The sequence below is a fragment of the Thamnophis elegans genome, chromosome 8, assembly GCF_009769535.1.
Source record: "Thamnophis elegans isolate rThaEle1 chromosome 8, rThaEle1.pri, whole genome shotgun sequence".
NCBI lineage: Eukaryota > Metazoa > Chordata > Lepidosauria > Squamata > Colubridae > Thamnophis > Thamnophis elegans.
In genome coordinates, this window is record NC_045548.1 from 79,717,983 (window position 1) to 79,739,819 (window position 21,837).

The 21,837-nt window shown below is 51.9% G+C and overlaps 2 protein-coding genes across 2 annotated transcripts in view; one reads left to right on the forward strand and one right to left on the reverse strand.

Moving 5' to 3' along the window:
* The first annotated feature begins 2,298 nt into the window (after nucleotides 1-2,298).
* Nucleotides 2,299-9,132, forward strand: VPS28 (VPS28 subunit of ESCRT-I). Its single transcript, XM_032223263.1, has 9 exons — nucleotides 2,299-2,407; nucleotides 2,536-2,564; nucleotides 2,813-2,850; nucleotides 4,832-4,921; nucleotides 7,012-7,117; nucleotides 7,243-7,344; nucleotides 7,458-7,511; nucleotides 8,226-8,317; nucleotides 8,665-9,132. The coding sequence occupies exons 1-9, from the start codon at nucleotides 2,371-2,373 to the stop codon at nucleotides 8,780-8,782; spliced, it is 666 nt and encodes a 221-aa protein (XP_032079154.1). The 5' UTR covers nucleotides 2,299-2,370; the 3' UTR covers nucleotides 8,783-9,132.
* Nucleotides 9,133-9,178: 46 nt separating this feature from the next.
* The window catches only part of TONSL (tonsoku like, DNA repair protein), a 43,018-nt gene continuing 30,359 nt past the window's right edge, over nucleotides 9,179-21,837 (reverse strand). The window contains exons 18-26 of the mRNA XM_032223264.1: nucleotides 21,719-21,789; nucleotides 21,135-21,291; nucleotides 20,733-20,811; nucleotides 17,105-17,406; nucleotides 14,789-14,960; nucleotides 13,408-13,586; nucleotides 13,210-13,283; nucleotides 11,869-12,002; nucleotides 9,179-9,809 (exon numbers count right to left, since the gene is read on the reverse strand). Coding sequence (XP_032079155.1) covers nucleotides 9,616-9,809; nucleotides 11,869-12,002; nucleotides 13,210-13,283; nucleotides 13,408-13,586; nucleotides 14,789-14,960; nucleotides 17,105-17,406; nucleotides 20,733-20,811; nucleotides 21,135-21,291; nucleotides 21,719-21,789 — 1,362 coding nt within the window. The 3' untranslated portion in view covers nucleotides 9,179-9,615. The remainder of the gene's footprint in view (nucleotides 9,810-11,868; nucleotides 12,003-13,209; nucleotides 13,284-13,407; nucleotides 13,587-14,788; nucleotides 14,961-17,104; nucleotides 17,407-20,732; nucleotides 20,812-21,134; nucleotides 21,292-21,718; nucleotides 21,790-21,837) is intronic.

The window sequence follows — 21,837 nt, forward strand, 5'->3', positions numbered from 1 at the left end:
CTTATTTTAAGGCTTTTATTGACCTTTTAACTAATAATGGAACTCCATCCTGCAAGGGATTATGGGGTTGTTAAAAGATGATTGACATTTAATCAATAAATTTGGTATCAAAAATCATTTGACAATTTCAGTAGAGCGACAGTGAAGCATCTGCCTTTTGAGAGGGAAAGTGCAGCAGGGATGGGCTACCTACCCCACCACCACCGACCCTGCTCCCCCTTTTTCAGAGTCTGCAAAGCTGTTCAAGGTTGCTTAATGCTCCTTTTAAAATTATGTGGGGTGGGGAAGCCATATATTCTGTCCTCTTCTTCTCCAAGTCACATCCATGGCTTGCTATGTTGCTCCACATGTTGTTTATTTGTTTAAGGTTTATTTTATTTATATGCCGCCCTTTCCCCCCCCCCCCCCAAGAGGACTCAGGGCGGCTCACAACTCAAACCAAGGGAGGGGGATACAACAAAAATTAAAGCGACATGCAACAATACATAATTTAAAACACACAACTGTCATACCATTCGAGACGGGGGCAACAGTTTTTTAGCCCCAGGCCTGTCGGAACAGCCAGGTTTTAAGGGCTTTGCGGAAGGCCTGGAGGGTGGTAAGGGTTCGAATCCCCACGGGGAGATCGTTCCAGAGGGTCGGAGCAGCCACAGAGAAGGCTCTCCTCCGGGTAGTTGCCAGTCGGCATTGGCCGGCGGATGGAATTCGGAGGAGGCCTAGTCTGTGGGATCTAATCCGTCTAGAGCAGTGTTTTTCAACCACTGTGCCGCGGCACACTAGTGTGCCGTGACATAGTGTAAGGTGTGCCGTGGGAAAAACACTTTATATATAGTCAATATAGGCACAGAGTTAATTTTTTTTAACATTTTCTAATGGTGGTGTGCCTCGTGATTTTTTTCATGAAAAAAGTGTGCCTTTGCACAAAAAAGGTTGAAAAACACTGGTCTAGAGGAGGTAATTGGCAGCAGGCGGTCTCTCAAGTACATGGCCTTGGCCTCCCATTAAAAAAAAAAGGGAGTTAATAATAGTTTTCAGGCATAAGAAAAGTGTCCACCCAGCCCTGGGACACGATACCCGTTTTATATCCAAATGTTTCATCCTCATTTTCTTTTCGGCCTGCTGGGAAGCCACCGCTAGCAACCTGAGGGAACACAGTGGGCCTCAAAGACCCCATTTGTATAAGGCAGGACCCTCTCCTGCCCCCTTTGCCCCAGTGCCAAGCCCACCAGAGGCATTGGACTACAAGTCCCATCACTCCTGATCTAGAAATCATGGAGCGGGAACACAGCCATGGGGCAGGCCAAGAGGAGGGAGGGAGGGAGTGCGCCAAGCTCTACAGCGGACAGTTAGTCCTCAACTTACAACCATTTGTTTAGTGGCCATTTGAAGTTACAATGGCGTGGGGGGGGGGAGAAGCGACTTGCGGCCGGTCCTCACACCTACGACCTGCTTAATGTGCATTTGTGATGGTTGCAAAGTCCTGGGGGGTCATTCAAAAACCTTTACTTCCCAGCCTGCTTCTGACAAGCAAATGGGGGAAGCTGGAGACTCGTTTAATGACAGGAGTCACTTAACAGATGCAGGTAAAACTAGGCGCGCCTCACTTAATGACCACCTTGCTGAACAATAGAAATTCTAGGTCTCAACTGTGGCCGTTAAGTCGAGGACTCCCTGTGCTGAGCGTAGAAAGAGAAAAATAATAATAAAATATGACGAAATGATAATAAAAGGGAGCAAGACAAAGCCCATCTGTGGCCAAAGAGGAAGACATAAAGCGGCTCCTCCTCCCCCCCCCCTTTTCATTTATTACTTATATCATTTATAAGCCAAAAGGGCTCATTCAAAGCCACGGATGATGATGGGCTTTGTCGTCCCTCCTTCGTCCAAACACTCCTTCAACTAGGCCGCCTGAAGCCTCGCGGGGGGGGGGGGGTCGGGGTGCCGGGAGGCGCCCTGTCCGCCCGAAGGGAGGGAAGAGCAGCCGCAGCTCCGCCGCTTCCCGACTTGCGAGGGAGCCCAGAGGCCGCGGAGAGAGGCCCAGCCCGGCCAAGGGCACGCTCGGCCCTTCCTCACGAGCCTCCTCGGAGAAGGCAACGAAAACCGCGGGGGGAAATGAGGCCTCGATCCGTTGCTGGCGGAATGTGGGCCAGCGGGGCCTCCGCGCTCCACAACTCGCCTCAGGAAAAGCCCGCGCTTTCCCGACATGCACCGCCCTTCCGTGGCGCTCGGGCCGAGGTGCGCGCGCAGCCCCCGCCTTGCCCAATCGAGCGCCGAGCGGAAGGGGAGGAGGAGGAGGAGGAGGAAGTAGGGAAGCGGCAGACCCGGCCAGCCGATCGGCCGAGCAGAGGCGCCGCTCTTCCGGCAGGGAGGATGTTCCACGGGATCCCCGCCAACGCCGCGATCGGAGGTCAGGCCGCGGGGGGGGGGGGGGAGGGGAGGGGGCAGAGGGGAGGGCCCGGGGGCTTCAAAGGTGGGGGGGGGGGGAAACAGTGGCTCGGGGGCGACCCTCACCTTTCCTCTCCCTTCCGCCTGCAGCCCCCGGGAACAAGCCGGAACTCTACGAGGCAAGTGGGGGAAGGGGATTTGGGGGGGGGGGGCTAAGCGGGGGGGGGGCTGTCTGGGTGTCTTCTACTCCTCCCCCCCCCCCGTCCCTCAAGGCTTTTCAGGCGCTGCCGGCTGCTTTCCCCCCTGCTTTAAAAAAGGGGGGGGTCCTCTGTAGCCCCCCCCCAAATAATGCCCCTCAACCACCACCCCCAAAAGCCCTGAGCCTGGAGAGGCGTTGGGGGCAACTGTGGACTTCTTTCGCTTGCAGGAAGTCAAGCTGTACAAAAATGCCCGAGAAAGGGAAAAGTGAGTATTTATTATCTTATATTTCCCCCCCTTTCCCCCTTGTGAGTATATTTATATTTATATTCTTCCTCCCCTTCTTTCCTTCCTTCTTCCTCCTTTCTCTTTCCTTTTCTTTCTCTTTTTCCCTCTTTTTGTCTCCTTCCTTTTTTCTTTCCTTCCTTTCTTTCTCTCCCTCTTTCTTTTTTTCCTATTGCTTTTTCTCTCTGTTCTCTTTCTTTCTTTTTCTTTTATTCCTTTCTTTCTTTTATTTCCTTTCTCTCTCTCTTGCTCTCTTTCCCCTTTTCCCTTCCCTTCCTTTTTTCTATTGCTACTTTCTTTCTCTTTCCTTCCTTCCTTTCTCTCTTTCTTTCCTTTCTCTTGCTCCCTCTCTCTCTTTTTCTGTCTGTCCTCTTTCTTTTTCTTTTATTCCTTTTCCTTTCTCTTTTTATTTCCTTTCTCTCACACACCCTTCCCTCTCTTATTTATTTTCTTTCTCATTTATTTTCTTCCTTTCGTTCAGTAAAATGAGGACTCAGATGCTGACTCTGTAAACCTCTTAGAGAGGGCTGTGAAGCAGTATATAAGTCTAAGTGCCACTGCTATTCCTTCTTTCTTCTACTCATTAACTTTAGATGCCACCCATTCTGCCCTCCAGAAATGATCCCGTGTGCCAGAAGTCCCCCAAACACTTTAAGACCTGTGGACTTCAATTCCACAATTTCAGCATGCGCTGGCTGGGGAATTCTGGGAGTTGAAGTCCACAAGTCTTTTTTTGTTTTTAATAAAGTTTTTTATTGAACACAAATTAAAACATTGGACACAGTGTAACCATCCTGGCAAAGTCTACACTAAGATATAAAGTTATACATTATAACCCCCATGCTTATTTACATTTGGTCTATTCAGTATTTATAAAAGTGTCGTATTTCCAACCATGTTGCTTTGTTTTTATCTTAACACGTTTTCACTGCTAGAGTTTCATACAAGACTCGTGAAGTCCACAAGTCTTAAAGTGGCCACAGGTGGAGACTCCTGCCCTATAGAGATTTGGGGGCATCTCCAAATGGGAAGCCCACTTGAGTCAAAGGGCTGCCTGCAATTAATTTGGCCACAATGTTTGCAACTGGGGGTGGGGCGCAGGGAGGACCAGCATCCTGCGGGCAGAGCAGCCAAGAGTTAGAGTTTAGAGTTTTATTAGAATTTGTAGGCCGCCCTTTTCCCTGAGGGGACTCAGGGCGGCTCACATAAAACTGGGAAGGGGGGAACACAAACATCAAGATAGAAGACATATAATAAAATGGTAGGCAACATACATTCATCATTCGGGAGGGGTAACTATCCTTGTCCCCAGGCCTGACGGGCGAGCCAGTTCTTCAAGGCTGTGCGGAAGGCCTGGGCGGTGGTGAGGGTACGAATCTCCACGGGGAGCTCGTTCCAAAGGGCCGGGGCTACTGCTGAGAAGGCCCTCCTCCTTGTGGTTGCCAGCCGGCACTGGCTGGCCGATGGAATACGGAGGAGGCCTAGTCTATGGGATCTTATTGGTCGCAGGGAGGTAATTGGCAGGAGGCGGTCTCTCAAGTATCCAGATCCACTACCATGCAGGGCTTTATGGGTGACTAATAGCACCTTGAAGCGCATCCGGAGATCGACAGGCAGCCAGCGCAGCTCGCGGAGGATAGGTGTTATGCGGGTGAACCGAGGTGCACCCGCAATCACTCGCGCGGCTGCGTTCTGCACTAGCTGAAGCCGCCGGATGCTCCTCAAGGGCAGCCCCATGTAGAGCCCATTGCAGTATTCCAGCCTAGAGATCACAAGGGCCCGAGTGACTGTTGTGAGGGCCTCCCGGTTCAGGTAGGGCCGCAACTGGCGCACCAGGCGAACCTGGGCGAATGCCCCCCTGGTCACAGCCGGAAGGAAGGAAGGAAGGGGCATCTGTCCCACTGTGGAAGGCCAAACCTTTGCTTGGCCAAAGTGGCCCCAATTTGCTCCTCCTGGTTTTCAGGTACGACAACATGGCCGAGCTCTTTGCTGTGGTGAAGACCATGCAAGCCCTGGAAAAGGCCTACATCAAGGACTGTGTCAACCCCAATGAGTAAGTGCCAAGGCCTGACGGCAAGTGTAGCAGAATGGCAGAGTCGGATGGGACCTTGAAGGTCTTCTAGTCCAACCCCCTGCTCAGGCAGGCGACCCTACACACATGATAAACGGAGGAGGAAGGAAAATGGAGATAACAGGTCCGTTGCCCCGAGTGTTCTGACCGAGGCTTCCCCAGAAAGCCCGAGGCAGAGTCCTGTTCCCCACAAACCCCTTTTATTAAACGAATGTGAATTCCTCTCTCTCACATTCCGCAAAGGCCTGGCAAACAGGCCTTTCAAAGGGATATTTATGACCACAGACCTTATCTAGCTTGGAAAGCTGCCATGTAAATATTTTCCCAAAAGAGGTGCTGTGCAAGGAAAGTTATGGGCACAGAGCCTCTGAGATTCACGGACAGATCTTCACACTCCTGAAACGAATCTAACCACCGAACAAACAAATTGTTTCCTCCAAAAGCCCCCTCCCCTTTTCCTCCTCTTTTATGTCCTATGGGAGGGGCCAATCACCTTCTACCTGTGGCTTTACTCCCAAGTCGACCCTGATTTCTGAGTTGTTCTTTGCTTCTGGCAGCTCTGCGCATGCGCACACTGGGAACAGGCTCCTCCTGTTCCTCTTCCTCACTCCTGTCTCGCTCCTTAGGCACCTGATCACTGCCAGGCGGCCTCGGCCCCCTCTCTGCCTCTGATGCAGAGCCCTCGTCCGAGCCTTCCCCGGCCACCAGGACTGGCCCGTGCTCCTCCCCAACCTCCTCATTGTCCGACTCTGCAGCCAGCTCTGCCACAACACAGAGAAAACTTTCTGAAATGGAGGCCAGGTGGTGATCCTGGCCTCCTTGGGTGGAGGCTTCCAGAGATCAGGGTGGAATCTGGTAGGCGATCTGGTCTTTGACATTCATCAAACAGCTCAAGGTAGTTGGGAACAGCGCAAATGAATTGATTCCCCCCCCCTTTTCATTTCACCGTTATGCTTCCAAAGTCCCGGGTGCATTCTTGTCAGCCTGCCCCAGCTGCAGCAATACAGGTAGTCCTCGACGTACGACCACAATTGAGCGGAGCGTTTCTGTTGCTAAGCGAGACATTTGTTGCATGGTTTGCCCCATTTTACGACCTTTCACGCCACGGTTGCTAAGTGAATCACTGCAGCTGTTAAGTTAGTCCCACGGTTGTTAAGTGAAATACGGCTTCCCCATTGACTGTCAGAAGGTCGCAAAAGGGGATCGCGTGTCCCCGGCTGTCATAAAAACGAGTCAGTTGCAAAGGGCCTGAATGTTGAGCAGGTGACCATGGGGATGCTGCAGTGGTCGTAAGTGTGAAAAATGGTCATAAGTTGCTTTCTTCACTGGTGATGTAACTTTGGGCAGTCACTAAATGAACTTGTGAGTGGAGGGCTGCACGGGGATTATAAAGCATCCAGAGTTTGATCTTCTGTCCATGGGGCTTCTAAGGGTGGAAAGCAAGGATAAATGGATTTTTTTTCAGAGCGTTGTAATTTCGAATGGCCACTAAATGAGCAGCTATAAGTCAAGGACTGCCTGTACAAATTTAGTTATCACCAGGCATTGCCAGGGAGACTCCAAATACGAATAAATGCATATTTTGTTTATCCGATCTTATTTTAAAGTTTTCAAAGTGATTTTATGCTTTTGAAACTTGAATTGCGAGCTGCCCAGAATTGGCCGAATCGATGCTTTAAATGAGTAAAAGACCCCTCCTCTTTGCCGAAGGGACCGGCAGGACGGCCCAGCAGTTCAAGCCGCCAGCCCGGGTTCGAGACCCGAGCTCTGTGCAATGGTTGAGCTCCCATCCTCCCTTCAGCCTCCTGCCCACCCAGCAGTTTGAAAGCATGCCGGTGCGAGTAGATAAACAAGCGCCACTTTGGTGGGAAGGGAAGAGCGTTCCGTGTGCCTCGGTGTTTAGCCATGTTGGCCATTTCACCACAGAAAATTGTCTTCGGACAACGCTGGCTCCCTCAGCGAAGAAACAGAGAGGAGCATCGTCCCCCTCGAGCCGGACACGGCCGGAGAGGGCAAAGCTTCACCTTAGCCCCCCCGCCGCTCACCTGTGCCCCCCCGTCCCTTCCTTCCAGGTACACGGCTGCCTGCTCCCGCCTGCTGGTCCAGTACAAGGCCGCCTTCAAACAGGTGCAGGGACTGGAGATCAACTCCATCGACGACTTTTGCCGCAGGTTCCGGGTAAGAGGGGAGAATTGGGGGGGCTGTTGCTCCGTCTGGTGGCAGAGGAAGTGGGGGGGGGCATTCAGAGGCCTTTTTGAAAGGGGGGGGGACTTCTATAAGAAGCGGCCTCTTGCCCCTCCCAGCTGGACTGCCCGCTGGCCATGGAGAGGATCAAGGAGGACCGGCCCATCACCATCAAGGACGACAAGGGCAACCTCAACCGGTGCATCGCGGACATCGTGTCGGTAGGTCTGGGGGCTGGGAGGGGGAAATGACCCACCTGGGAGGCACTTTCCGCAGGGCTCCCCCCACCTGGCCGCCTATCTGACCAGCCTTTCTCTCTCTCTCTCTCTCCCAGCTCTTTATCACCGTGATGGACAAGCTGCGCTTGGAGATCCGGGCCATGGATGAGGTGACCAAAGGGGGAGGGGCTCTGGGTCATAGGGGGGGGGAGGGCACAGTGGACCAGGGACTGGACCTCTGAACCAACTGTGGCTGACTTGAGCTGAAGCCACTTTCAGGGATAGGGTGGCTGGCAGAGTGTTACCCTCTGTACATGTTCAAGGAAGGTTCCAATCCAGTAACTCCCTCCCTCCCTCCTTCCTTCTTCCCATCCCTCCCTCCAATATCCATCTTCCTTCCTTCTTCCTCTCCTCCCTCTCTTCTTCTTCCCATCCCTTCCTCCAAAATCCATCTTCCTTCCTTCTTTCCTTCCTCTCCTCCCTTCTTCCCTCTTCCCATCCCTCCCTCCAATGTCCATCTTCCTTCCTTCTTCCCTTCCTCTCCTCCCTCCCTTTCTCCCTCCCTCTTCCCATCCCTCCCTCCAATGTCCATCTTCCTTCCTTCTTTCCTCCCTCCTTCCCTCTTCCCATCCCTCCCTCCAATATCCATCTTCCTTCCTTCCCTCTCCTCCCTCTCTTCCTCTTCCCATCCCTCCCTCCAATATCCATCTTCCTTCTTTCCTTCCTCTCCTCCCTCATTCCCTCTTCCCATCCCTCCCTCCAATGTCCATCTTCCTTCCTTCTTCCCTTCCTCTCCTCCCTCCTTCCCTCTCCCCATCCCTCCCTAAGAAGCCATAGAAGCGGAGCAAGGTGAGCGACCGTCCCCTTTCCTTCTGCCCCCCCAGATCCAGCCAGACCTGCGGGAGTTGATGGAGACCATGAACCGCATGAGCCATTTGCCCCCCGACTTTGAGGGCCGGCAGAAAGTGAGCCAATGGTGAGCTCTTCCCTGGGGGAATGGAAGGACTTGTGCCGAGGACACCCTTGCCAGATTCTGCCCCTGTACCCTGTTGTTGGGGGGGGGGGGCTGGAGAGGTGGGACTGAGCAAAGCCCCCGAGGTGCAGACCTTTCATTACCCAGCTAGATAACTTCATCAGTGTTAGGAGGGAGCGTGATTCGCTCTTTGTTTATACCCAAAGGGCCTTGCTCTGCCAGGTTGGTAGGAGTGATCCTTTCTGCTTACTGTTTGATTCATTCGTTTAGTCTTTTCCCCTCCTGGGGTGGGCAAAGCAGGGGCCCCACTGTCCCCCCCCCTCCTGTGACCAGCACCCGTTTCTCGCCAGGTTGCAGACCCTGAGTGGCATGTCGGCTTCTGACGAGCTGGACGACTCTCAGGTCCGCCAAATGCTCTTCGACCTGGAGTCGGCCTACAACGCCTTCAACCGCTTCCTGCACTCGTGAGGCCGACGGGCCCGTCCCTCAAGAGGGGGAGATGCGACGGGGGCCCTCAGGGCTCCCCTACGCGGACACGCAAAGGTTTCCAAAGGCTGGAGTTCCTTCCTTCCTTCCTCCCTCCGGAGCCAGAAGCCCCGGGCCAGCTCCACATTTTGTGACCGCACTGCAGATATTTTCACTACGGGGGTGGGGGGCAGTGGACCAGCCCCTCCTTTTGCAGCCTCGAATTGGGGAGCAGTAGCATATTTGGGGGTGGGGTGGAGGGGGTGTTACGTGTATTTATTTGGGTTTTGCTTTGGCCTCAGAGAGGCAAAATTTTCGTCGGTCGGAAGCAAATAAAATCTTTCTACAATTCAGCCTGGCATATATCGGATTTATTCACTCCCCCTCTTCCTCGAGGTTACAAAGAGTTTCACCTTTCTCCCCCACAAAAAGCTTAAAATGGTGGGGAGAACTGCAGCCCCCCCCCCAGTTCTACTTACAACCAGCGGCCTTCAATAAATACGGGACAGTTTGACGCAGGGGGACAGAAAGATGAGGATTGTTAGTTAAAAAAACAGCAGCTTTTCCTCCACAGAAGGGATACGAGGGGCTTTTGTCTCCCACCCAAATTCACTCTGCAGGCACAAACGTTCTCAGTTCCACAAGCCGGATTGGTGGTCATTCACAGCCCGTTTTACAACTCGGGACCCCCCCACTGGAGTTGGCTGAGCTATGCCACTCGTTCCCCCCAAGGTCCATCCATCCTGGGATGTCGTGAGTGGCGCGCAGCCCATGTCCCTGGCTCCTCCGTCCTCCATCGACCGGCCTCCCATCCTCTTCAGGGACCTCTGCCTGTGCTACAGACTCTGGCAGAAAAGTTTGTGGTGACGTGTGACGGAGTGAAGGGCGGTGTTGGCCGGGCTGTGCCAGAGCTCGGCCACGTCCCGCTGGTCGGCCCTGCAGAGCTGCCGGCTGCAGAGCTGCAGCTGAGCCACCAGGGAGGAGAGCTTGGTCCACGTCACGGTCTCCAGGGGTCCCCGGACAGAACAGCCTAGGGAAAATGGGATAGAGTGGAGGGGGGGGGGGAGGAAGCCTGTTAGTAGCAACTCAGCTTCTCCTGCGAACTTCCTCTCTCGAGCCCAGGCGTCGCTCTCCCTGTTCAGCAGCAAAGGAGGCTTCAATTTATTGTATTTTTCGGACTATTAAGACACATTGGTGTATAAGACGCACCAAGATTTCAAAGAGGTAAGCAAAAAAAAAAAAAAGGGTTTTGTCCTCCCAGCTCCCAGGAACACTCTGCAGGCTTCAGCTGAGCTGGGGGGGGAAGACAAAAACGCCCCCCTTTTTGCAAAAAACAAGCCATTTTTTTGCAAAAACGGGGGCGTTTTTCCCTTCCCACAGCCCTACTGAAGCCTGCAGAGTGCTTCTGGGGGCTGGGGCAAGGCAAAAACTCCTCCGTTTTTGGAAAAAAACAGCCTGTTTTTCACAAAAATGGGATGCAGGGGTGGGCCTTTGGGGCCCAAAATGGCTGCAACCGATGTATAAGACGCACCAACATTTCCACGTTCTTTTTTGGGGGTGGAGGGAAGGAGTGTCTTATACTCCAAAAAATATGGTATTTATATTAAGTTTATATATCGCCCCTCTCAGTATCGAGCAATTCTGAGCACCGTGCAATGCCATAAATAGCACAAGGAAATAATTAGAAATGGTAAAACATGGAGCACTGAACGTTAAATCACGCAGGGCCTCTGCAGGGGGAGATGGACGGTGGAAACGCTTGATCTATACCAGTGGTTCCCAAACTTGGCAACTTTAAGACTTGTGGACTTCAACTTCCAGAATTCTGGGAGTTGCAGTCCACAAGTCTTAAAGTTGCCAAGTTTGGGAACCACTGATCTATACAGAAAAACGTCCCAATGAACACGCCATGCAGATGGAAATGGGGAACTTTTAGTTTCAATGGCATTTCTTACTCCACTGTGAAGTAACTCCAGAAGCCAACTGGCAATGCAGAAAAATTGTCCTGAATCTTCGAGGTGGCGCAGTGGTTAGGGTGCAGTACTGCAGGCCACTTCAACTGACTGTTATCTGCAGTTCGGCGGTTCAAATCTCACCGGCTGAAGGTTGACTCAGCCTTCCATCCTTCCGAGGTGGGTGAAATGAGGACCCAGACTGTGGGGGCGATATGCTGACTCTGTAAACCGCTTAGAGAGGGCTGAAAGCCCTAGGAAGCGGTATATCAGTCTAACTGCTATTGTTATCTATCTATCTATCTATCTATCTATCTATCTATCTATCTATCTATCTATCTATCTATCTATCTATTCTATCTATATCTATCTATATCTATCTCTCCCTCCCTCCCTCCCTCTATATCTATCTCTCCCTCTCTCTATATCTATCTATCTACCTATCATCTATCTATCTATCTGGGTGAAATGAGGACCCAGACTGTTGGGGGCAATATGCTGACTCTGTAAACCGCTTAGAGAGGGCTGAAAGCCCTATGAAGCGGTATATAAGTCTAACTGCTATTGCTATTGCTATTCAAATCTCACCAGGTTGACTCAAGGTAGACTCAGCCTTCCGTCCCTCCGAGGTGGGAGAAATGAGGACCCAGACTGTGGGGGTGATATGCTGACTCTGTAAACCGCTTAGAGAGGGCTGAAAGCCCTATGAAGCGGTATATAAGTCTAACTGCTATTGCTATTAAATTTTTATGATTTTCTTTGCATCCTTCCCGGGCAGGGAGAGGACTTGGGCTTGAAAGAGGAGCAGGACGACCCACCTCCTTCGTTTTTGTGCAGGGCAGACACAAATAAAAGAGAATATTTGTAGCTCAGGGTTGAAATGGGTCCTTGGTGGTCTCTGAGCTTGGTGGTTTCCTTGCTGGCGTTTCATTACCAAACTAGGTAACACCATCAGTGCCAGCATATATAATATGGTAATGAAACGCCTGCAAGAAAACCCACCAAGCTCAGAGACCACCAAGGACTTCTCAGAGTAGATACACGCTGGAGGAGATCCCCGTTGTGTTACACTGTTAAGCTGCAGGGGAAAGTGACCGGACACCTGTTCATGGGACAACAGCTGTAAACGACCCTCACCGGCCAGGCTGAGGACCTGGAGCCCCCGCTTCCGCTCCTCCAGGTTGACCAGCAGCGTCCGGAGACCAAGGATGCCGATGGCGGGGTTTGCGGACAGGTCCAGCGAGACTAAGGACGGGCAAGCGAGGAGAGCCCTGAGGAGAGAAGCACCTCTTGAGTGACGGAGGTGAGCAACGGAGCACCAGAATCGGAAGGGACCTTGGAGGTCTTCTAGTCCAACCCCCTGCTCAGGCAGGAGACCCTAGACCAGGATTTCCCAACCTTGACAACTTTTAAGATGGGTGGACTTCAATTCCCAGAACCCCCCCCCAGCCTGCATAGCCAGGGAATTCTGGGAGTTGAAGTCCACCCATCCAGACAAGGGCCTGGCACAGAGGCTCAGCTCCCCGAACCCAGGGTTCTAGTCCCACCAACCTTCATCGTGTTAAGAGGAGGGAACCCCCCCCTCCTTTCCCCTAGGACAGTGTTTCTCAACCTTGGCGACTTTAAGTCCTGTGGACTTCAACTCCCAGAATCCCCCAGCCAGCACAGCTGGCTGGGGGATTCTGGGAGTTGAAGTCCACAGGACTTAAAGTCGCCAAGGTTGAGAAACACTGTCCTAGGAGGACTGGCTTGCGATTGGTTCCAGCTGTTGAGAAGAGACAAGAGAAGCTGGAAGGGACACCAGAGATCTTCTAGTCCACCCCCCACCCCTGCTCAATCTCAGGTAAGGGTCTGCCCAGTCTCTTCTTCAAAACCTCCAGCGATGGGTCACCCACAACCTCTGGAGGGAAGCTGTTCCACTGATTAATTATTCCTCACTGCTAGGAAGTTTCTCCTTAATTCCAGGTTGATGAGTTTCCATCTGTCGCCTCTTCTCCTGCCTTCAGGGGCTTTGGAGAATAAGTTGAACCCCCCCCACCCCTCATTTCCCCCACCCCCTCATTTTCAAAAGCTCAACAGCGCAGAGAACATCTCCTGCCGGATGGCAACAAGGAGGACTACAAACTTAGCAGAACCAAACGGGGGGTCCAGTTGTCCTCTAGATACCCCTAAGATGATGGTCCCCTATGACCATCCAAGGATACTAAAGGCTTCCTTCTCACACCCGCAACTACCCTCCCGGCCTTCCGTAAAGCTACTAAGTCCTGGCCGTTACGGCAGGCTGGGGGCTGTTGAAGTATCCAGCCCCACTTCATCTGTGAACCTTGTTCGTATTTTTAAATTGTTGTATTGTCTTGTATATTGTCTTATTCATCCCCTTTCCCTGTTTTATTGTAAGCCGAAGCCTGGAGTCCTTCGGGAGTGGGCGGCATACAAAACCAATAAATGAAATGAACTGAGCTACAGCCGCCTTCTTACCTAGCTAGCTCTGATACATCGGCTTCGTCCAGGTGATTCCCAGAGAGTCCCAGGTGGGTCAGAACGCAGCCTTCCTGTCCCAAGAAGATTCAGAATTGAGTTGTGTCTGTGTGTGTGTGATCTTCTCCCCATTCCCCAAATTCAACAGTGCAGATAGCACCCCCCCCCAATCCCTCGGGGCAGTCAGAGAGCACCAACCTGCGTTAGATAGCTAACCACGGCGTCTCTCAGCTGTGGCCGGTCCCCCGCCCTGGGCTGCAGGGAGCCCACCTCCAGGTGGGTCAGGGATTCGAAGGGCAGGTTTTTCAAGAGGAGCCCAAGGCCACGGGGGCCCAGGGCATTGTGGGAGAGCGCGAGTCTCTTCAGGTGCACAGCGCCTGCCAGGAAAGAGGAGGGGGAGGTGGGGCATCTCCAGGGGGTTGAGAGCACAGCTCACATGTAGGAGGAGGAGGGAGGGGTCCTGAGGGCCACACCATTACTGGACCTCTTAGTTCCTGGACGGGCTCATTGCCCCCCAACGCTTCTCAAGCAAAACCCCTTGGATACTTTTATTTTTACCTTTTTCTTTAACATATACCAGTGCTTAATAAACAGTGTATTGTCTGAGTCAATTTACATATACATAACAATAATATTTTTTACTTGTTTATAATGGTATCCTTCCAACTTCTATTTTCTATCTTTATTATCTACTGTGTTTCCCTGAAAATAACAGAGTCTTATTTTCTTTTGACCCCCGAAATAAGCGCTTGGCCTTATTTTCGGGGAGGTCTTATTATTTTGGAGGTGCAGGAGGAGGCGGGGAGCGTGGTCACCTCATGGCTACTGCTGTGTTGCAATGTTTTCAGGGAGGGCTTATTTTAGGACGGTGTTTCTCAACCTTGTCAACTTGAAGATGTCTGGACTTCAACTCCCAGAATTCCCCAGCCAGCACAGCTGGCTGGGGGATTCTGGGAGTTGAAGTCCACAGGACTTAAAGTCGCCAAGGTTGAGAAACACTGCGTCTAGCATCTTATCACTGTAACTTTGCTGTTGACGGTATGTCTTATGATTTATGTGGTTTATTCAGTATCCCACTATGATTATGTTGATTGCTTTTAATTAGCATCCTTTGAGTATCATTGAGTGTTGTATCTTATGAGAAACACTGTTGTAGGACACGCACTCAAAAGCCCAATTGGGCGTCTTATCCAGGGAGGGATTATTTTCAGGAAAACAGGGTGGCCATTGGTTAAAACAAATCCCAGGTTAAAAAATAGTCTATATCTTCTTTGTCCTTTATCTTTAATGTTAACTATCCATTTCCACACAATCTCTTATTTTTTCCCCATTATATTTTCATCTCTAGGAGTTTCCTCATTTTTCTAATGTTGTGCAAATATGATTCTGCTCTCAAAACATGTGATATTAAGTACACATTCCTGTTGTCATGTTTTTCTAGCAGTATCCCTAACAGAAATGTTTCTGATTTTAGGTCTCACCCTCCCACCTGGACTTCTGAAGGCCTCCCTGTCACCCCTTGTCTTTCGGCAGCCAGAAGGGTCCTCGAATACTCCATACCCCACCCCCTTCTTCCTACCTTTCAAGGTGCTGGCCAGCAGGAGAGAGGGAGGCTCCAGGAAGGTGGCGCCAAGGCCGCAGCCTTGCAATCGGAGGGTTCCCAGAACAGGGCAAGCCTGGAGCAGCGAGGCTACAGAGTGGGCACTGCCATCACCCAAGGGGTTCAAGCTGAGATCCAGCTCTTCTAAGGCCTGGAACAAGAAAATGTTGAATGAATGTTGAATGTTTAATAAATTTATATGGCGCCCAATCCCGAAGGACTCCGGGCGGCTTACATAAAAACAGTTAAAAGAATACTAAAAAGTTTAAAAAGTGGAAGAGAAGGCAGTTAAAAGACACAACATGCACTCAATGCCAGCCTCTGCTTTGCTGCTGCTTCGGCTGCCATTGAAATGGGGAGTGGGGGCATGGTATTTGGGAGGGGACTACTAATAGTGCTGGAGGAAGATTCTGGAGTTCTGCTGCCTGTCTCACTGCGCATGCGGAGGAGGTTTCCCGCCAAGGCCAACGGCACCGACATTCCATCTTGGTGATGCCTTTCGAAGTTATCTCACACCTGACACTTGGGAGAATTATGATTGGACTGCAACTGGGATGCCAAGGGGTGGGGAATGGATTATTCTATATATCACTCGCTTTTGCGCCTAAATAATCAGCCTTCGCTTTGCTACGCTTCTAATCATTTATAATTAGTAAAAGTACACTTGATTTCTATCAATGGAGTCTCGTGGTTTTCTTTCCTAATTATTCAATGGAGGAGTGCTGACACTCAACCTGAGTGGGGGCTGGACCTCATTCAAGAGGTCAACAGCCCCAGGCCTGCCGGAAAAGCCAGGTCTTATTAGACTTTCGGAAGGCCGTGAGAGTGGGGAGGGTCCGGATCTCTGGGGGTAGATCGTTCCATAGGGCCGGAGCAGGTAAAGGGGCAGCCAAGCCCTTGGCAGGAACTGGAGAGGTCAGGAAAGCTAATAGGGAGCCCCCCCCCCACCCCCAATAACAACTGACAGAATCTTTGAAGGTCGGGGTTGAACTGGGGACCTTGAAGCTCTCTGAGCTGGGGAGGGTTTCCTTGCAGACCCAACTGGGGAGCGTCATCAGTGATGTCTCCCCCTCTTCCCCCTCCCGTATTCCCTCCCTCCCTCCCTTCTCAGGGCTCTCTGAGCTGGGTGGTTTCCTTGCAGACGTTTCATAACCCAACTAGGTAGTGTCATCAGCAATGCCTCCCTTCCTTATTTCCTCCCTCCCTCCCTCCCTGGTCTTTGGTGTTCTCTGAGCTTGCTTGTTTTCTTGTACTGTGTTTCCCTGAAAACAACACAGGGTCTCATTTTATTTTGACCCCCGAAATAAGCGCTTGGCCTTGTTTTTGGGGAGCTCTTGTTATTTTGGAGGTGCAGGAGGCAGAGAGCGTGGTCACCTCAAGGCTGCTGCTGTGTTGCAATGTTTTCAGGGAGGGCTTATTTTAGTGCATGTGCTCAAAAGTCTGATTGGGCTTCTTATCCAGGGAGGGATTATTTTCAGGAAAACAGGGTAGGCGTTTCATTACCCAACTAGGTAACATCATCATCATCATCAATATCATCTTCCTTCCTTCCTTCCTATCTTCTCTATGCCTTTTTTCCTTCCTTCCTTCCTTCCTTCCTTATCTTCTCTATGCCTTTTTTCCTTCCTTCCTTCCCTCCCTCCTCATTCATCCATCTTCTCAATGGCGTGAAGGAAAGAAGGTATTGACTTCCCAAAGGTGCTTTTTCCAATCGTTCTCATTCATTTTGCTTCTCATCTAAGAAGCTTCTGTGGTTCTCCAGTTCAGTCCCTCTTCATCTTCCTGGATGAGGATCGAAATGTCTTCAAGGCAAAAACCCAGAAAGTCCGGTTTGGAAAAAGCACCTTTGGGGCCTCCGTCACCTGGTGGTGGATATTTTCCCTCAAGTTCCTTTTCCTTGTCCTCAGCCCAGGTGACTATTTATGAATCGAATAGAATAACAGAGTTGGGAGGGAGCTTGGAGGTCTTCTAGTCCAACCCCCTGCCTAGGCAGGAAACCCTACACCACTTCAGACAAATGGCTATCCAACATATTCCTAAAAACTTCCATTGATGGAAGCAACTTCTGGAGGCAACTTCTGTTCCACTGATTAATTGTCCTCACTGTCAGGAAATTCCTCCTCAGTTCTAAGTTGCTTCTCTCCTTGATTAGTTTCCACCCATTGCTTCTTGTCCTGCCCTCAGGTGCCTTGGAGAATAGCTTGACTCCCTCTTCTTTGGGGCTTGGAAGTGAATGAAAGGCTTTAAATTAAATGCAGGATCTACTTTTCTTCCCACACATCACTCCACGTTTACCTGGAAGGTGAAGGAGCCAGGAAGGCCCGTAGCCAACTTCTGCAGCCCGTCGGGGCCCAGCCGGTTGGCCGAGAGATCCAGGTGCTTCAGCCCAGGGATGGTGCCCAGCGTGGCCTGGAGCTCCTCGGCCGACTCGTCCCCCAGCCCAGTGCCAGAGAGGCTCAGCTGGCGGAGGGAGGCCTGCAGCTTGAGGGCCCGCAGGAGAGGGCGCAGGTGGTGGGGGCGCAGAGCCGTGCCGGAGACGCTGAAGGACGAGGCCGACTCCTGGCGTTCCAAGAGCTTCCCCAGCAACGGGTGTTCTCCTGCGGGGCAGAGGGGGAGAAAGGGAGACAGGTTAGACGAGCCCCTCGCCAGGAGGGAAAGCAGACGAGGGAGACTGTCAGGCTTCCCAATAGCATCCAAAAGTAAATCAGAGTCCGAGGCAAAGGATTGCTCAAAGTTCCAATTTATCAAGAGAGCCATGTTGGCACATCTGGGAAGACCCGAATCTGAAAGCTTCCCGGTTTTCCCCACCCAGTTGAAAGTTCAAGATCTTTCCTCCCACCACCACCCACAAGTCCATCCCATGGTCCCATCTCCCACTGCCACGCTGGCAGCTTCCTCCCATCCAGTTCCGGTCAGGTGCAGAGACAAAGGATGACCTTGGCCTTCTAGAAAGAATATTGTTATGGCTACATAGCATCCAACTCCTGTTTTCCCACCATAGAAAATTCATAGTAGAAGAATAGAAAGTATGGCAGGCCAAAGACCCCCCCCCAAAAGGAGGGCTGCAGGCCTGACACATGGCTTTATTGCGATCCCCACCCCCATTAAACCATGGCTTAATGTGACTTGCCAACCAGGCCACGGTCTGATGGCGGAGGAGTCTCACTGGAGAGGGGAGGGTTGGAAGTGCAGGAGAGGCTTTTGCAATGGGTCTTCTAAAAGGTGCTTTGAGTAATGATGGGGGAGAATATTTGTGTAGCTGAAGGTTGGACTGAGGGGTCCGTGGGGCTCTCGGAGCGTGGGGTTTTCCCTGCCCAACAAGGGAACATTATCCATGCTAAAAGGGAGGGGGGGTTGTGGCGAGATGGGGGGGGGAGAACGTTGGCGTCCTTGGTGCTTTCTGAGCTTGGGGGTTTTTGTTACAGATGTTTCGTTACCAAACCAAGTAACACCATCAGTGCTAGAAGGGAGGGAGGAGGAAGAGGAGTAATTTAGTAATTTAATTAGTAATTTAATAAATTTATATGCCGCCCAATCCCGTAGGACTCCGGGTGGCTTCCTCCGGGAGGAGGAGGAGGAGGAGGAGGAGGAGGTGGTGGTGGTGGTGGTGTTGTTCTCTGAGCTTGTTGGTTTCCATGCAGACATTTCTTTTTTTTTTTTTCCAATTTTTTATTTCATCAATTTCATATATACATTCACAATTATATGATCTCATAACTGTTATTAATAATATGTATTTATAACAATTTTTCCCTACTGTTGACAATATACTTGAAGATCCATCTTATCTTACAACGGTCCAACTTCTTCTTCCCTCCCTCCCTCTTTCCTTCCCTCCTTCCTTCCCTCCTTTCTTTTCTCCTCTCCTTCCTTTCCCCCTTCCTTTCCTCCTTCCTTCCCCCCTTCCTTCTCTCCTACATTCCCTCCTTCCTTCCCTCCTTCCTTCCCTCCTTTCTTCTCTCCTTCCTTCCCTCCTTCCTTCCCTCCTTCCTTCTCTCCTTCCTTCCCTCCTTCCTTCCCTCCTTGCTTCCCTCCCTCCTTCCTACCCCCCTTTCTTCTCTTTCTTCTCTCCTTCCTTCTTTCCTCCTCTCCTTTCCCTTCTCTCTTTCCCCTTCCTCCCCTTTACCCTTCCCCTCTTCTTCCCATTCCTCCCCTCTTTCCTACTCTTACATTCCCTCCCATTCTTCCTCTGCCTTTCCCTTTCTCCTATTCCTCTCCTTTCTCCTCTCCTTCCTATTTTCCCTTCTACTCCTCCCTCCATCCATTCTATCCGTTGTTGTGTTTACAAATGCAGATATTTCATTACCAAACTAGGTAATGTCATCAGTGCCGGAAGGGAGAGAGATTTGGGAGGAGGGAGGAACAGAAGGAGGAGGACTCTGAGTCCTTGGGGCTCTCTGAGCTTGATGCTTTCGTGCAGACGTTTCGTGACCCAGCCAGGTAACATCATCAGTGCTACAAGGGAGTGAGGTTACGGAAGAGGAGGAGGAGGAGGAGGAGGAGGAGGAGGAAATAACTGTGGCGCCCTTGGTACTCTCTCAACCTGATTGCTTTTTTGCAGACGTTTCACTACCAAACTAAATCACCTCATCAGGGCTTGAAAACCTCCTAACACAAACCTTCCCGCACTGATGATGTTGCCTAGTTTGGTGATGAAATGCCCGGGAGCAAAGAACTGGGCTCGGGGAGCACCGAGGCTCCGACTCCTAACCCCAGTCTCTTCAAAGGCCCATCCGACCATCAGGTTCCCCACAACGGATCTGTAGGCCAACCTTCTCCGGCCTCGGAGGCTCCCTTGGCCTCATCCTGGAGCCCAGAACGGGCACGAGAGAAGCCCCTCTTGGAGCCGAGGAACCAACATTGGAGTTGTGCTCCATGCGCGGCGGAGTCCTCGACGTACGGCCACCTGTTTTGTGGCCGTTCAAACATGGCCGCCCACCCCAGGCTTCTGGGCACCTGAATTAGACACTTTCAAAAAGCTTCCTAGGTTTGTACTCACAACTGGGCAGAACGCTTTCATAAGGACGCTCCAGGCGGGGATAAATATATCCAGAGAGAGCGCCGTGCAGAGGGCCGCAGTGACCTAGAGGCGGAGCTCTCGCCTCCCAGCCAAGAGGCTGTGAGTTCAATCCCAGGTGGAGGCAGATATTGATCTCTCTGGGCACAGTGAGTATATACGGTTCCACCACAAAACCGCGGTAGACTAAAGCGCGGTGATAAAACCGCACAGTCAAAACCGCGCGACAACAGCGCGCCGACAACAGTGCGCCGACAGAAGCGCGCTGTAACATAACCCTAAAAATAACCCTAAACCTAACCCTAAATCTACCCTAAACCTAACCCTAAACCTTACCTTAAGTTAAATCGCGCTTCTATCGGCGCGCTGTTGTCGGCGCGCTGTTGTGGGCGCGCTTTTGACATCGCGGTTTTAGCGCCGCGGTGTTGTCGGCGTGCTTTAGTCTACCGCGGTTATGTTGTGCCACGAGTATATACACCATATTTTTCGGACTATAAGATGCATTGGAGTATAAGATGCACCAAAATTTTGAAGAGGTAATTTAAAAAAAAAAAATGATTGGCCTCCCTGGGGCCCAGGAGCATTTTGCAGTACTCCCAAACCCTTGGCGTGTCCAATGGTCAGGGTAGGGTTTTGGGAGACCAAAATGCTGTATTCAGTGTATAAGACGCACCCAGATTTTCAACCTCTTTTTTTGGGGAAAAAGTGTGTCTTATACTCAGAAAAATACGGTATCTGCTGATCAACACTCCGCATTGGCAACAGGATGGGCATCCGGCCAGTAAAAACACTCATCTCCATTCAGTTGCCCAGGCTCCACCTCGCAAGGGATTAAAAGAAGAAGAAGAAGATGATGATGAAGAAGAAGAAGAGAGAGCGCCGTGCAGAGGAAGGCTGGGTGCTTACCCACCGCCAGGGTCTGGCAGGCCTTACGGTATCTCTCCAGGAGGGGCGGCAGGTCCCAGGACTGGACTTCAGCCAAGACCTGAGACAGAGAAGGGGAGTGGTGGGAGGGTCAGCTGGTCTGGAAGGAGAAGGAACTGCCCCCTCCCCAGGGAGTCCCCCTTCCTTCCCTGGCCGAGGGGTCCCCGGTACAGAAGAGCAGAACCTCTGTCTCCGCTTCGCATGGCTTGTCCCAAGGCTTCCCCCCCTCCTCTCCTTTGGCCAGGGGCTTCCGTCGGGAGCACACCAATATCCCGCTCGGTCTTCCTGCCCCAAATTCCAGGGAGTTTGTTCTGGCACCAGCCCCCTGCTATGTAGCCCAAAAACTGTGGGAGAAAGCCCCCCCTCCCCCCCTGAGCCACTCACCTCTTCGTTGCTTTGCAGGACGTCCAGGACGCTGTCCTGAGGGTCCAGCAGGGCCCCCTCCTTCTTGAGGGTGAGGCGGGGCAAGAGCCCACAGGCCTGGTAGTAGCGCTGGGAGGCCTGCTCGGCCAGCCACGAGACCGGACGGCTCCCGCCCTCCCTGCGAGGAAGAGGAAGGAGGCCGGTCAGCAGAGGCTCTCGGAGAAGGACACGCACACACACACACTTCTCACGTGGGGTCGGCATCTCGGCGTCCCAGCCCGAGGAGGCCCAGCTATGCCAAGAGGAAGTGTGTGTGTGTGAACCCTGAGACCTCCCTCCCTCCCTCCCTCCCTTCCTGGGGGATCCAAGAGAGGCCCCTCATTCTAGCCCTTATTTTACTGACCCCGGAAGGACGGGAGGCTGAGTGGGATTCGAACTGCCAAATTGCAGGCAGCCGGGAGGCAGCAGGAACAGCCTGCAGTGCTGCCCTCTAACCACTGCGCCACCGTGGCTCTTATCAAATGCAAAATGCAAGTCCTTGTTTAGTGGCCACAATAGAAAACCACCATCTTGGCTGTTAAGGAAAGCCCCCCTCCCCCCCTTACCTTTTTGGCACTGGAATCAGGAAGACGCTGTCCTGAACTCGCACTCGCACCCGGACAGGAGGCGACGGCACCTGCAGCAGAGGGAGGGGGAGCGGAGGCTGAGGAAGCTGTTTGGGGTC